The 15,491-nt window shown below is 50.9% G+C and overlaps 1 protein-coding gene across 1 annotated transcript; it reads right to left on the reverse strand.

The window, feature by feature from the left end:
- Positions 1–1,214: 1,214 nt before the first annotated feature.
- Positions 1,215–15,383, reverse strand: ATAD1 (ATPase family AAA domain containing 1). Its single transcript, XM_069018859.1, has 10 exons — positions 15,205–15,383; positions 13,099–13,274; positions 11,806–11,904; positions 11,432–11,552; positions 9,345–9,545; positions 8,598–8,704; positions 6,708–6,797; positions 5,117–5,167; positions 3,502–3,638; positions 1,215–2,640 (listed from the first exon to the last, which is right to left on the reverse strand). The coding sequence occupies exons 2-10, from the start codon at positions 13,258–13,260 to the stop codon at positions 2,520–2,522; spliced, it is 1,089 nt and encodes a 362-aa protein (XP_068874960.1). The 5' UTR covers positions 13,261–13,274; positions 15,205–15,383; the 3' UTR covers positions 1,215–2,519.
- Between the last annotated feature and the right edge of the window lie 108 nt (positions 15,384–15,491).

Raw genomic sequence — 15,491 nt, forward strand, 5'->3', positions numbered from 1 at the left:
GTTATGGGCAGCAGGGAAAGGGGGCTCCGGCCAGCAGTGCGCAGAGCCGGGATTTTGGGAACACAGGCAGGAGATCAGAGCTCAGGCAGTGACCAGAGGCTGCCCCCGGCTGTGTTCCTGCTCCCTCTCGGTGTGACATTAAAACCCCCTGAGGCCACACTTCACACTCAATTAAAGCCAATTAAGAGCTGCCTGCGCCGGGGCTTTACCAAGCAGGAAGCAGCCTGGAAAGAGGCAAGAGGTGCAGGAGGAACTCCCAGCCTGGAATTTCTGAGGTGGAACAACCCCTGAGAGGGGCGGGGAGAGCAGCAGGGGCAGAGCAGGTGCTGAGCACACGGAGCAGCCTTCCCAGGGGTTCCAGGAAGCAGCACTAATGGCAGGTTTAAGGTTACTCATGGAATCCCAGGATGGTTTGGGTGGGAAGGGACCTCAAAGCCCATCCAGTGCCCACCCCTGCCATGGACAGAGACACCTTCCACTGTCCCAGGCTGCTCCAAGCCCCAGTGTCCAGCCTGGCCTTGGACACTGCCAGGGATCCAGGGGCAGCCACAGCTGCTCTGGGCACCCTGTGCCAGGGCCTGCCCACCCTCCCAGGGAACAATTCCTTCCCAATATCCCATCCAGCCCTGCCCTCTGGCACTGGGAAGCCATTCCCTGTGTCCTGGCCCTCCAGCCCTTGTAAAGAGTCTCTCTCCATCTTTCTTGGGGAGCCCTTTCAGGCCCTGCAAGGCCACAATGAGGTCACCCCAGAGCTTCTCCTCTCCAGGCTGGACAATCCCAGCTCTCCCAGCCTCTGCTCCCAGCAGAGCTGCTCCATCCCTCTGCTCACCCTGGAGCTTCTGGACTCATTCCTGGATCCCAGGCTCACCCAGAACCAGCACTGGGCACTCAGCACTGCCCCCAGCACTAAAGTGCCTTGTGGGGTTGACATCCCATATCCTGCACTCTCCCCCCTTCCCTAGCCCAGCACTGCTGCTGTGCCTGAATCCCTGCACCCTTGTGTCGGACCACTGTTCATCTCCCACTGCTTTGTGATGCAGGGAAGAAGTCGAAGCAGTTCTTCAACTGTTTTTAACCTCCCCCTCCCATTTGGTATTAAGATTAAATTGAGACAAACTCAGCCCTGTGGCAGCACCCAGCCAGCATTCCAGAGAGCAGGACAGCAGGGAGCTGGCTGAGCTTGAGGGACACTGTCACCAGCCCCTGGCACCGTGTCATGGCAGGGCTCCAGCCCTCCTTACTTCACTTTATTTTCCTTTGCAGTGCATTTGGTTTTACATCGTTCTCTGCCTCCAGTGCTTCCCTCCCCTCACAGGCAGCACAGCTGTGAACAGTGTCCCACCCCTGGGCTTTGAACAATTCTTTTTACAGATCTGGGGTCAATTAGTGCACAATTCATAGCATTACATGAAAAAAACTCAAGCTCTTGACTATCTCTGACAATAACTTCACCACAAAAAGCCTTTTTTGCCACTCACATTTGTAACCCTTGGCCTTTATCGTGACAGAACGTTACAAGAATTCACCAGAACTGGTACCAGCAAGGACAGCACGTTGCTAAACCACATTAATAAGCCCAAAACCCATTCCCTCCTCTTTAAATTCACAGATCTGAGCATGGGACAGAGTCAAACATCAACCAATGTGCCCCCCGTGCCTCAGGGCTGTGACACTTCAGGGGACGGTGCCACAGTGTGGCGTCCAGAGACTGAGGGAGCAGCAAGTCCTCGGGACAGTGCACAGGAGCTCAGCCAGCCACGGCTTCAGAGAGCTCAGGGGATGTGGGCCTTTAGGAAAGAGCAGGTGGGATTCTACTCTAACTGCTCACAGCGAGGGAAAACCAAAAATAAAACCAGCCTTCATTTAAAAAGCCTCCAAAAGCAAAATTCATAAAAAATTAAAAGTATTCAAACGTTTTTACAGAGTAGTTTACTATCTTGACTAAATGGCACCAGATTTCCAGTGGTCATGTGGAAGAAAAATCAGTAGCATTTCAAATGTTGCTTTGTTCTAGAAGCGGTTTCTATCCTGGCATTTGCTGCTAAAAGGCAGAAGTGAACTGAGTATCGAGGAATCTTTCACCTCTACAGCTTCTGATTTGGTTTGCTTCAGGAAGTAGAAAAGATTTTCCATACTCAAGTTATCTACAGATTATGTCTACATATAAAAAAAAGTGTGGCTATGTACAGGTCCTGCACTCACACACCCACTGTACACACACAGCCCGTGCCAGGTCCTGCCCCCGCCCCAGGACCCCCCGCTCCTGCTGGAAGGCTCCAAGGGATCCCTGGGGACAGCACACAGGCACTGGCTCTTGGTCTGGGCTGAATTGCTGCACTTATGATCTGTGCTTCCACTTCCACTCGGAGTTGCAATAACTTAGAGGTTGTTGTATAAAAACGATTGCAGAACAGAACTCCCTCTGCCACCCCCGCTCCCATCCCCTGACATTGGTTTTGCTAACTGATTACAGAAGTCAAACTAAATCCCATCAGGAACTGCAAACACACTCTTTTCTCTTAATCAAACACGATCTCCATGGCCAGGTTCTGCATGGAGACATCCTTGGATTTCCTCATCTTCTCGATGGCCCTGTGGAGATCCTGCTGCTGCACGGGCCGGATCTCATCCTCGTCGTGGCTGGGGAAGAGAGGAACAGCCAGGTGAGGGTCCAGGGGCTGTGTGAGGGCTGTGCCAACAGCCAGCAGCCACCCCTGGAAACAGCAGCTCTGACATGGAGCCAGCATCACACTGGAATCCCAGGATCCCTGAGGCTGGAAAAGCCCTCCCAGCCCATCGAGTCCAACCTCTGCCCAATGCCCACCTTGTCCCCAGCCCAGAGCACTGAGTGCCACCTCCAGCCCTTCCTTGGACACCTCCAGGCATGGGCACTCCAAAGCTCTCTGGGCAGCCCCTGCCAAGGCCTGAGCACCCTTTCCATGCAGAAATTCCTGCTGCTGTCCAAGCTGAGCCTCCCCTGGCCCAGCCTGAGGCTGTTCCCTCTCCTCCTGTCCCTGTTCCCTGGGAGCAGAGCCCGACCCCCCCGGCTGCCCCCTCCTGTCAGGGACTTGTGCAGAGCCACAAGGTCCCCCCTGAGCCTCCTTTGCTCCAGGCTCAGCCCCTTTCCCAGCTCCCTCAGCCGCTCCTGGGGCTCAGCCCCTTCCCAGCTCCATTCCCTGCCCTGGACACGCTCCAGCCCCTCCATGCACCCAGGGATAGCTGCAGGTGTGGCAGACATCAGAGGGATGTCCCAGCACCGTGTCACCCGCACTGCAGCCTGGCACTAACCAGAGCAGCAGCAGGACTTGCTGGCTCAGGCCACCTCCAGCTTGGGCACCTTGGGACAACCACTCCTATTTTCAGGCCAAAAGGAATGGCAGTAACTGAGTTGTGAGGGGTTTCTGTGTACAGTGGCAATGGGGCTCTGTGTGCCCCTGTGCCCATTCCCAGTTCCCCAGGGAGCAGCAGGGCAGCTGTGAGTGTGCAGCAGGCCACACGTACACGTCCTCCTCGCAGGCGTTGTTGACGTACTCCCGCACGCAGAGCAGCGCCGCGTCGCGGCACATCTCCTTCAGGTCGCTGCCCGAGAAGCCGTCGGTCTCCTTGGCCACCTGCAGCAGGTCCACGTGGCTGTCCACCTGGGGGAAACCTCGAGGTCAGGCCATGGACACTCCAAAGCCACCGGCTTCGGTCACCACGACAAGCAACAGTCACCTCCACGAGTTTTCACCCACTCTGAGAACATCTTCCTTTGGCATATTTGGGGAGCTGAATTCTTCCCTTACTCACACCATTAAAGGAAACTGATGTTTCAGCTCATCAAACTCTGCCATTGGTTCAAAACCCCACCAAAACCCCACCCAAACCCCAACCATCCCACTGGTATATCCTGTACTAACCACACTCCCACATGGATCTGCCTGGCAAAAACTGGGTCCCAGGAACAGTGACCCGCTTTCCCAGGAGCCCACACAAGTTGCTCAGAACTCTGTTGTCTGGACACCTGTTCCTGCTCTACACAGTCCCAAACTGGGGGATTTAGAGGCAAAATAATGTGTCTAACTCGGTGCACTGGGTCGGGCTGAAGCCTTGCTAGCCAAGACCCCACATTTGTTCCACCTCTTTATGGAATTTCCAATTCCTTTCCCACCACATGCATCAGTATTTCCTTCTCACAAAGTTAAAGGCAAGCCTGTCTAATAAAAGGCTGAAATTCTGGGGTGACTTCTTCCAAGAGGGAAACTATTCCATGGTTTAAGGCAGGCAAGGAAAAGGGAGGGCAGGACTCCCCCTGCCATGTGAAGTCTGGGCTTGAGAGATCCAATTCCTCCTGCTGTGGGATAACCAATACAGGCTGGTTTTTTAATCTTCCTGAAAAACTTATTTGTGTGGCTGTGGTTCCCTGCCAGATGCTGGTGAGCTGCCATTTTTAGGCCTCTTCAAAACAATTTAAGTTGGTTTTACTAATAAATAATATTGATTAGGTTGGAGCTCAGCCTAGAGACACTTTGCAACACGAACTTGAAGGCAATTAGTGCTGCCAACTAAATTTGGGAGGAAGTTCTGATGACAGGGATCCCATACCCTGCCACAGACACTTCCAGGTGTGCTCACACCTACTCCTTCCCCTCTCCTCTGAAGGAAACTTGAATTATGGATCAAAAGCAGCGCTGTTAAAAGAAGTCATTCCTCCTTTTTTGACTTGTGCTAAGGAAGAGTTAAAGAGCAGCATCTGCTCCCTGCTTCATGAGGGCTTGAAATTTCCTTCCCTGATCTGAACATGATTCACCTCCACCTTTTTTAGAGAGAGAAATCTCTTCTCAAACAAGCAAATGGAGACAGAGAAATGGAGTCACTGCTCAGAGGGGGTGATTCACCACACAAGCCAAGGCTGCTGCTCTGACGAGGCTCCTGCTTACAAAGGAGCCAACTGCAGGGCTTTCATGTGAGGCCACACCTAAACCCACAAAAGATCCCCAGGTTCTCACCAGAAATGCCCTGGCAGATCATCTCAGCCTCCCTGCAAGGCAGGCAATTCTAAAGCTCACGTTCTGCAAGGCCAGAGCTGCAGTGGGGGCAGCAATGCAGCCATGAGCCGCTCGTGGGGGCTACTCACATTTTCATTCTTCAGAATCAGCTTCAAGATCGCCTCTCTTTGCTTCAGAGCCTGAAACAGAAGAGACTGAAGTTACCAGAAGACAAAAATAAGCACTTGTGACATGCCAGGGCTTTCAGTGCCTTTGGTTCAGCCACACGAGCTGCTCCCTCGCCCAGGACACGTGACACACACTGAGGAAACCTCTCTGGTGGCAAATTCAGTTCCACAGGTGATGCTTGGGAAATTCTGAACCACCCACTGTGCATGACGAGGTTACTGAAGAAGCAGCTGAGTCCTGAGCAGATCCTTCCTAGGAAGGTCAAACACAGGCAACAAAGACTGGGGTTTGTGCCTGCCAAGCCTCACTGAAATCATTAAAGGGGGAAAAATTCCCCCCCAGATAATCTGGCAGCTGAACAGTTGCTACTCTGTCCCAAACCCCACTTCTTCCATTTCCCTCTGCTTTGCAGGTAATTTTTTATGAGTAATTTGGGGCATTTTCATCTCAAACTCAGTTGTAAAATCTGCAAGGCTTTCACTCCTGCCTGTGCCTGTTCCCAATCCACAGCACACCGATTATTCCACCTTCAGCAAGAGCCACAGCCAATCTGGGCTGATCACAAAACATAAAAACAAGAGAGAAGCAGGAAGTTCATGGCAGGGCTGTAGTGGGGTGAGGAAAATCTCTTCCCTCCATGACACCTCCTGTGGTTACTCTGATCCTGGGAGAGGGAGCCAATCCCTGTGATGTCCCAAGGCACATAACTCATCCTTCTAACAATGGGGCTGGATGGAAAGACACAACAAAGAACTCAAATCCACATCCTTGCTCCTCACTAACTCAAGGAATAGCTGGAGTGTGTGGAACAGGTATGGAAGCACAGCAGTTCCCAGGTTATAAATGCTGTTTCCAAAGGGATCCACCCCATGGAGTGAAAGGCAGTTCCAACAACACAGACCTGGGAACACAACTCCTCTCTTGTACAATCAATGAGAGTTTTACTCCTCCACTTGGGTCTCTGAGTTTCAGCAAAAAATGGGTAATGATTTCTGTAGCCACAGGGAATTCCGACAGCCACGGCTGAACCCCCGAGAACAGCGACACAAAAATGTCTGGTGACATCACCAAGTGTTCAAAGGTGACTTAAATTCCTGGAAAAGGATGGCAAGAGCAACATCTGGAGTAAGGACAACCTTGTGACAGCTGCCTAACTGATAAAAAACTTAATAACTGTGGCATAAATCACATGAATGGATCATGGAATGGTTTGGGTCCTTAAAGACCATCTCATTCCAAGCCCATCACAGGCAGAACAAACCTGGGTTTCCACACTGTCTGCTGTGGAAAGGCCTGAGCAGGACACAGTTACCAACAAGCCCTTCCCAGTGTGCAGCACCCAAACAGCTCCATGCTCAGAGGAGAAGGGCAGGGCTGGGAAGGTCACGGTGTTGTTTTAGATAAAAGACCCAAGAGATCAAAACTTCACCTTAAAAACCCGAGTTATGGACATGCTTCAAAAATCCCTAAAAGCAGCTCAGCAGAATGCAGCATTTCCTGGAAGAAAGCCCCCAGAGCTGTGGATTTCCCTGCTGGGCAGGCAGCACTTACGGGCTGGTTGATGTGGAAGCGGGTGGGCATCCTCCTCATGATGGCAGAGTCCAGGTCCTGGGGCCGGTTGGTGGCTCCCATCACAATCACCTGTGTGACACCAATGGACACCATTGAAACCAGTGCTGGGAAACGTCCACAGACTGGGAATTTCAACACCAGCCACGGGATCTCCCCCACTTTATCAACAGCATCGACATTTAAAGAAGTTCCATAAAGGTTTCCTGGCAGTGATCTCAGCAAGGGCAGCTGGAGAGAGCCCTGGTGCCACAAACACCGCCTGGGGGGAGATTTCTGCACGAGTCCAACTACAAAGTTCAAACCCTAAGGAGGAACTTAAAACTTCTGCTTGTGCTGTCACTTTTAGTTCCTGGTGGAATTTGAAAGGAGATGTTTCGGGAAGGTATTTAAAAACGTGGTGGTTTTGTGCTGTGCTGAAAAAAGAATCACAGAAGGTTTGGCTGGGAAAAGACCTTAAAGGCCACCTTGTTCCAAGCCCTCCATGGGCAGGGACACCTTTCAGGAGACCAGCAAGGCAAGGGGTTCACCTGGCAGCTTTCATGTGCACCCATGTCTTTATTGCTTTAAGCATCAGTGACCTACAGGTGCCCTGGGCAGCAGTGGGTTAAAGGTGTCCAAGCCAAGCCCAACACCAGCACAGTGTTTACCTGGCTGGAGCACTCCAGTTCTTAATTCCAGAACAAATTTACTCCCCATTCACAGCAGCCTGGTTTCCCCATTTGTTACTCTGAGCTGTGTACACGGCAAACACCCGGCCAGGAGAGTGAAGAACGTCAGGGTGATTAATCTGGGCTCCGAGGGTTTCCTGCCGTGCTCCTCCGGCCTTGGGGCCAGGCACAGCAGCTCCAGGAGCGCTGGCCAGCGGGGCTGCCGGCCCGGCAACCCCACCCTGCCACCTAGAGGCACTGCCATTGCTGGCTCGGGGATCATCCATGCTTCTCTGGGCGGTATTTTCAGCCAAAAGGCACATTTTTCACCATCCCGGAGTTCCTGCCAGACTCCGGGAGTCCATCCTCATCAGGTTTAGCCCACAGCTGAGTGTGGCCTCCAGGTGGAATCAACACATCCACCTCAATACATACAATTTCCTCCAAGCATTTGGGATTCTTGTATTTCTTACAAAAGCCAAATTCTGCTGAACTTGAGGGACCCCAAATTGTCTCACTGCAGGGAATGAATAATTTCATTTGCTCCAAGGAGTTTTCAGTGTATTGGGAAAAAAGGTGCTTGGTAGAGGATACTGGTTTCCAGTGACGGGTTCATACCACTGGCTCTTTACTAATGAGAAGCTTTAAACCGCCTCAGTTTATATATATTCACCGTCTCCCGCTCATTTTTGGGAAAAATCAGCTGAAAAACATCTTTAGCACAAGCTTGGGAGAGGAGGAAAAGCAGATTTTACACAGCAAGAATTACTGGATGTCAGTGCATTGGAAGTTTATGGAAAAATACACAGTAAAAAGGCTGAAAATGTTCAACTTGGAGAATAAACATCCTTTCTAAAGGCTTTAAAAAGATCATCCCAGGTGACAGCTCAGAACCATGCCATGGAGGCTTTTGGCTACATTCAAGGCATTCAGAATCCCAGAATGGTTTGGGATGGAAAGAACCTTAAAGCCCATCCCATCTCATGTGAAAATGCCACTTTGTGATTAAAACCAGAATAAGCACAAAGCCAATCTCCTCAGGAAGAACGGTGATCTGTGGACACACCTCCCCTCATTCCCATGAAGTGCTGGCCATCACTGGCAGGTGACGCCCTTTGGCAATCCCTGCTCCACACGCTCTGCCGCTGTTCCCAAGCGGCTCCATGCACGGTGTCCCAGCAGAGGGAAGCACATCCCTGCTCCCAGCACCCTGAGCACTCACCTGGCAGTTGTAGTCGGTGTCCAGCCCGTCCCACAGGCTCATGAACTGGGCTTTCATCATGGCTGTGGCCTCGTGGTCGGTGCTGGATCGGTTCCGCAGGAAGGAGTCTGTGCCAGAGGAGGGAAGCGGTCACTGCCAGTCCAGTTCCTCATGGCTCACCTGGGCTCCTCTCTTATCTTATAAATGCATTTTTAATCACCAGTGTCAGCAAACAAAGAGTGCTGCTAAGGGTGAGAGCAGCCAACTGGGATTGCCCCCATTCCCAAGCCCCCCCTTTAAAGGACACTGCACAAGTGTGCGCCCACCACAGGAGACTGCCCCACGTCTCGTGCTCCAAATTTTCACCTTCCTGGATTCATGGACAGCAGCCTCCCCTCCTATTCTTCAGCCTTATGAAACTACTACTCCAGAGCTCTCCTAAACCCATATTTTATCTCCCAGGATGTGCCCTGACAGCAGAAGCACTGAAGTGTATTTGCTGCTGGGTTTCCTCGTGAACCAAAAATAAGTAGGAACTCGTTTTACTTGTAAATTCCTCCTCTGCCACCAGGAGAAAAGACATGGTTCTTCCTAATGTGCCACCATTACTTTACAGTCCTGTTTCTATAACTTTTCTCCTTTCTCCAATCCTATTTCCCTTACTGAGCCCTCACTCTTTTTAAGGAGATGACAGCGAATCCATACATCACTGAACCTACAGTTAAATGTCACTCTGCTATAGCTACTGATAAAAAAAGAGATTTTTACCTATTTCATCAATAAAAATGATGGATGGCTGGAGCTTTATGGCCAGGGAGAAGACAGCAGCAGCCAGTTTTTGGGATTCTCCATACCATTTATCGGTCAGCGTGGAGGGCTGGAGGTTGATGAACCTACACCCGGCTTCCTTGGCCGTAGCTTTGGCAATCAGGGTTTTTCCACATCCAGGGGGGCCGTAGAGAAGGACTCCTGGAAAATTCACAGTGTTAACACTTTGGTAGGACAGGCCTGGGGGTGTCCAGGCTCGTGTTTGATCCAGGTCTTAAAAGGTAAGAAACCAAACCAAGGAAACACAATCCCATCAAATCAGAGGTTTTAAGACAATCCCTATGAAATCACAGCTCAGAATATCCAAAGAGAGGAATGGTGAAACAGAGAGGAGACATTTGAAAGATGAGTGGTTTATTGTCCCTGCCCATGGCAGGGGGTGGAACATCATCTTTAAGGTCCCTTCCAACCCAAACCATTCCATGATTCCATTTTTTTCCATTTTATTCCATTCCCAGGACTAGAAAGGTTACATAAAATTAACCCCTATTCATTTTCTGTCAGCATCTGACAGGCCTTGTTTATAGCTACCCTCAGTCCTGCTAATAAAACTTAGAACAGAGGAGTGAGAAAAAGAAAAATCCATCCCAAAACAGACCCCACAGACATTTTAAACACATTACCCACTATTAAACATGACATCTTGTATTATTTTTAAAGTTGCCACAGTGCAAGAATTGACAGGAGTGTTTTTCTAACAGAGTTGTAAGGAAAACAATTTAAAGAGCAACATTCAGTCAAAAGAGCCCAAAACACAGGGAATTATTAAGGTTTTTCTCTCTGTTTATGTGAGTGATGACCACAAACATCATTACTCTGAAGCAGTGACTTCCTATTAACACACAGCACAAGCCACTCATGGAACTGGGGAGCTGCCTGAGCTGGAAAGTCTGCTTTAAAAAGATAAATAAAAAAATCATTTTTTCCTTCAGCTTATTAGATCATGGCATTCATGTAATTTTTCCAGACAGCTTCGGTTTGTGACTTACACAGAAAGTAGCCTGGAAAAACTAAACCAGCTACCAAAGTGCTGCATTTTCCATCCCTTGGGACACAGGACTGAGGTGGTCACAGATCCAGGCAGTCATTAAGAGCTCCAGAAACCAATATTCCAGGGAACAAAGCAGTGAAGATGAACTTGGGTGGTTTGTCCAACATTTTAGGTTTAAATTCTGCTTTTTTTCTTTTTTTTCTTTTTTTTTTTTTTGCAGTAACATACAACAAACATGGCTGTAAGGAATTCAGCAGATCCAACTTCTGCTTTTCTGTGGAAAATTCATCTGCCACCTGCCAGTTTCCTCCCTGCCTCAACACTGTAACCCAGCTCCAGAGAGAATCAAGGGATCTCCAGAGGAAAAGTGGGATGTCTGTCTTGTTGAATGATAGGAATTTCTAGGAGTGTCAAAGCTGTAGAGCAGAGTTAGAGCTCAACTCTGCCAAAGGACAACGTGGGGTGTAAAGAGAATAAAAATGACAGTTTAGGCAGTTAAAAATGAAGGATACGTGGATTACAATGGCCTGGAGTGACAGGACGAGGGGAAATGGCTTCATGCTGACAGAGAGGAGGTTTGGATGGGACACTGAGAAGGAATTGTTCCCTGGGAGGGTGGGCAGGCCCTGGCACAGGGTGCCCAGAGCAGCTGGGGCTGCCCCTGGATCCCTGGCAGTGCCCAAGGCCAGGCTGGACATTGGGGCTTGAAGCAGCCTGGCACAGTGGGAGGTGTCCCTGCCCATGGCAGGGGTGGCCCTGGATGGGCTTTAAGGTCCCTTCCAAGCCAAATGATTCCATGATTCTGTGATTAGTGCACCAAAATGGACCATCAATGACCAAAATCCAGTTACCGCTTCATTATTAAGATGAAACTTCTTCACCAAAGCAGGAGAAGAGGGAAAACCTGAAGGTTTTCCCTGGCAACATCCTAATGGTGCACTTCGGCCTAGCAACCCACTTCCTCTTCCCTTTCTGAGGAACTGCACCTTTTGTTTTTTAAATACCAAGGTATAAATCCATCACATTCCCTTCCTACCTTTTGGGGGCTGTAAGAGCCTGGAATTCTCAAACAAGTATTTCTTCTTGATGGGCAAAATGACAGTGTCCTTCAAATCTGTGATGACATCATCTAAGCCTGCAATATCACTCCAGGTGACCTGAAAGGGAAAAACAGTGTTGGCAACAACCAGCACCGATCCTGCCAAGGAAAAACACCCACCAGCTTCAAAGTAATGCCTTGAAAATAAAAGAGAGAAGAGGTTAAAAACCTCAGCTCTCAACGATGCAGTTTGAGTTTCCAATCACAGGAATATTTGCTATGTGTTTCCACAGATGTGTAAATAATGTAACCCAGAGTCCAAGGGAAATTTTCCAGGTCTGAGGAGCAGGAGGAGCAGGGGAGTTGCTTACATGCATGCTGAGCGGGTCCACCAGGTGGGCAGCAATGCTCATCTCGTACTCAGTCAGCTTGACATTCTTCACTCCTATTTGCTTCATCAGCTTTTCAGCCTGGGGGAAACCAAACACCAAGAAAACCAAGGGAAAGAAATGGAATGCTGCACTCAAAAATCGGCTTTTTTAAAGAACTGCTATTTGTGGTTTGAAAAGCGTCTCCCTAAGAGGTTAAATCTTGTTTTAAGCAGAAGGTTCTGCTGTTTCCTAATGACTTTGTTGTCACTTGAGTGAAACCAAGTCAGATGTCTCAGTTCCCATCAAACAAGTGTTGGGGCCCTCATGTGCCCAAATCCACAACTCCTCTGTTATGACCTAAGAACCAGCCAAAACAAACCTTAAAACGCAGAGTGTGCCCCCCAAGTCTCCACAGCACTGGGAGAGATTCCTGTATTTTCACATGAATCCAGGAGAGATGAATGTCTTTTTAAACTCCCAGAAGCCAGTCAATTTCTAATATGTATTTGGTGGGTTTTCCCTAATTTACAAGGAAAACTCATCCATTGTGTCAACACACTTCCACATTTCAGTTTCTACTCAAACTTGTGGTAAATCCAGCAAGGTTTTGGGACAGTGCAGCCTCTTAGGTAACAGCTGGCACTGGCACCCATTGGGAAAGCTGGTTTTCAACTAAAAAGCTCATTACAGAAGGAAAACCACCCAACACAGATTTAGGTTGCTCAAAACCTGTGAAATTCTTGTCAGTCAGAAACCAAACAAAAAAAGCTGCCACATTTCCAAAGCAAACCTTTAACTTTTGGTTCTAAAGCTTTCCAGGGCACAAATCATTGTAGTTCAAGATAAGGAATGAGACTTTTCACTTTTTCCCTCCCCTTTCCAGGGCATTCTGGCTGCTGGTGGAGGTCTCTGCCACTAAGTTGCCAGAAATGCAGAGCTTTTAAGTTCAGAATTAAGTTCTCTCTGCTCAAGGTTTTCAAAGGCAACCAAGAGACTGATGATTTAAGGCCACTGCTGCTCAGCAAAGTTGTCAGAAGCAGAAAAGGCACCAGGCCCACAGACTTGGTGAAAATCAGAGCCAACAGCAGCCTCCAGACCAAGTTTTGCCACCACTTCAAGCTAGAAATTGTCATTTGTTATAAAAGTGACATTTGTTACAAATTATAATTTGTTATAAAACACAAGCCCTGAAAGGACCAACAGCCTAAACCCTGAGACTGACTAAAAAACTTCAGCTTCCCATCAGCCCACTCCTCCCCATCCCCCCGGAAACACCGCAGAATGGACTCCTACCTGCTTCTGAGCTTCCACTTTCTGCTTCCTGGTGGGGTCAATGGCATCCACCATCCATTTGATGGTGAAATAGGTCACGGCCCCGAAGATGGTCAGCCGGAAGATCAACCCCACCACCTCGTTCCGGCTCAGGGGCCGCGAGAACGCCTCAGCGTGGACCATCCTCCTTCCCAGCTCTGAGGGGCACAAGGGAAGCACAGGGAGGCACAGAAAGGAGAAAAATCAGAGCTGAGAAAACATCTGCCTGGTGTTTAAATGTTGTTTGATAAAAGCTGCTTCCCAGAGACCTCGGACAAGGGCATGGAGGGCCAGGACACAGGGAATGGCTTCCCAGTGCCAGAGGGCAGGATTAGATTGGGTGTTATGAAGGAATTGTTCCCTGGGAGGGTGGGCAGGCCCTGGCACAGGGTGCCCAGAGCAGCTGGGGCTGCCCCTGGATCCCTGGCAGTGTCCAAGGCCAGGCTGGAGCAGCCTGGGATAGTGGGGGGTGTCCCTGCCCTGGCAGCAGGGTGAACTTTAAGGTCCCTTCCAACCCAAACCATCCTGGGATTCTGTGTTCACAGCAGGAGGTGACATTCCCCTTAAGAGTGACATTTTGGGACTGCTACTGACCCAGGAATGCTGAATCCTGGAGGCAGGGAACTCCATTCTTTAACCAGAGAGGTCTTTTCCCTAAGAGGAAGTTTACAGGAAAGACACCCGACTGCCACATTAAGGAGCAATCAACAACTTACATTTGATTAAAACGAGGTTAAGAGCTGGAGCCTGCACCTGGCAGGATGTATGGGGAGTTATTAATATCCCTGGAAACCTGAAAATGCTGGATGTGGCACGCAGCTATCCAGGGAAAAGCCTGACTGCTGCGTGAGCCAAGCCCAGAGAGCACAGCACCCTCAATCTTGGGAACAAAAGGCACAGAGGAAAGAACTTTCCTAAGACACTGGACAAATGACTGGTAAAATCAGGGTCCACTTCCTCCTCAGCTGGTGGGGGGGATCTGCTTGAGAATCCCCAAATGACTCCTTGTGCACTGCCCCATTTTCCCACTGCAAGGGCAAAACCAGCAGCAATTCCTTTGGCAGCTCCCCACACAAACTGGCCACTCTCCAAACCAAGCTGGCAGCCAGGGCAGCCCTGGAGCACCCACAGCCAAATTATCCCTGGATCCCCCTCCCCAGGGCAGCCCCAGAGCACCCACAGCCAAATTATCCCTGGATCCCCCTCCCCAGGGCAGCCCCGGAGCACCCACAGCCAAATTCTCCCTGAATTGCCCCTTCCTGTGTTATGCCAAGCCCATGTTCAACTCAAGGCCCTGCCACATCACTGATTCTGGAATGTGGAATCCCACTTCACGCTGACCAACAGCCATCAACACCTCTCTGCTGTATCCCAGTTCGGAGCACTGAAACCACTGGGTTTGGAGGGGTTTTAACTCTTTGTTCCCTGTTTAGGCAGGTAAAAATCCAGTTTGTCACTGTGTCCACCTGCCTGGAAACCAAATTACACTTGCCTGCTTAGGCATCTAAGCAAGTACTCCAGAGCTGAAGGATTCTGTGTGTTCTCGTCAGCCTGACTTACTGAAATAAAAGGGCTCTGTAGTCACTGAAAACCTCCCCAAAAACCCAGCGCAGAAACCTCCTTCTTATGCAACCCATGCCCTGAGCGCCAACCGCAAGGAAAAGCTTGAACAGGAGAGAAATTGAAGCGTAACCTCATTGAGCAGTCCCTGACAACACACAAACGCTAAATCCTGTAGGAACTCAGCGTTTCTTTTCCCTGAGGCGAGGACACCTCACTCCCGGCCCGCTGCGGCTCCGCTCTGCCCGTACAGGCGCAAAAGGGAAACCAAAAGCGGCAGCGGCGCCGCTTTCTGTTCCGCTCCGAGCGAAACTGAGGCACTGCCGGGAAACCCTGGCCTGCCCTGGGCCCGGGGAGCCCCGCAGGGCCCTCCCCAGCGCGGGGATCCCCGCCGGTGCCGGGCAGCCCCGTGGCGGCTGCCCCGGGCAGGGCCGGGCCGGGCCGGGCCGCACCGCCCGTGACCTTCCCGCCGCCCGGCAGGTGCGGCACGGCGGGGCCGCCCTGCCGCTGTCCCGCCGGGTCACTCACCGTGCGGCGGCTCTCCGGGACACGGGGCGGGACGAGCAGCAGGAGGAGGAGGAGGAAGGAGAGGAGGAGAAAAAGGAGGAGGAGAAGGAAGAAGCGGAGGAAAAGCCGGCGGCGGCACGGAGGGCCCGGCAGCGGCGCGTCCGGCGCTTCCTCCGTCCGTGCGGCGCCCGCTGCCCCGCCCGAAGGTTCCGGCCGGCGGCGCCCCGCGCGGAGGTTCCGCCCACCGGATAGTGGGCAGCGCCAGCCTGGAAAAGGCTGGGATGAGCCGGGATCGGCCGGAACGAGCG

This window comes from Aphelocoma coerulescens, chromosome 6, assembly GCF_041296385.1.
Source record: "Aphelocoma coerulescens isolate FSJ_1873_10779 chromosome 6, UR_Acoe_1.0, whole genome shotgun sequence".
NCBI classification, from domain to species: domain Eukaryota; kingdom Metazoa; phylum Chordata; class Aves; order Passeriformes; family Corvidae; genus Aphelocoma; species Aphelocoma coerulescens.

Excerpts from the sequence above, each read along its gene's own strand:
- ATAD1 (XM_069018859.1), bottom strand. The coding sequence starts at position 13,260 with ATGGTCCACGCTGAGGCGTTCTCGCGGCCCCTGAGCCGGAACGAGGTG. Across the intron at positions 9,546-11,431 it reads GCTCTTACAGCCCCCAAAAG|GAGTCCTTCTCTACGGCCCC; the intron begins GTAGGAAGGGAA and ends TGAATTTTCCAG. Across the intron at positions 2,641-3,501 it reads AACGCCTGCGAGGAGGACGT|CCACGACGAGGATGAGATCC; the intron begins GTACGTGTGGCC and ends TCTCTTCCCCAG.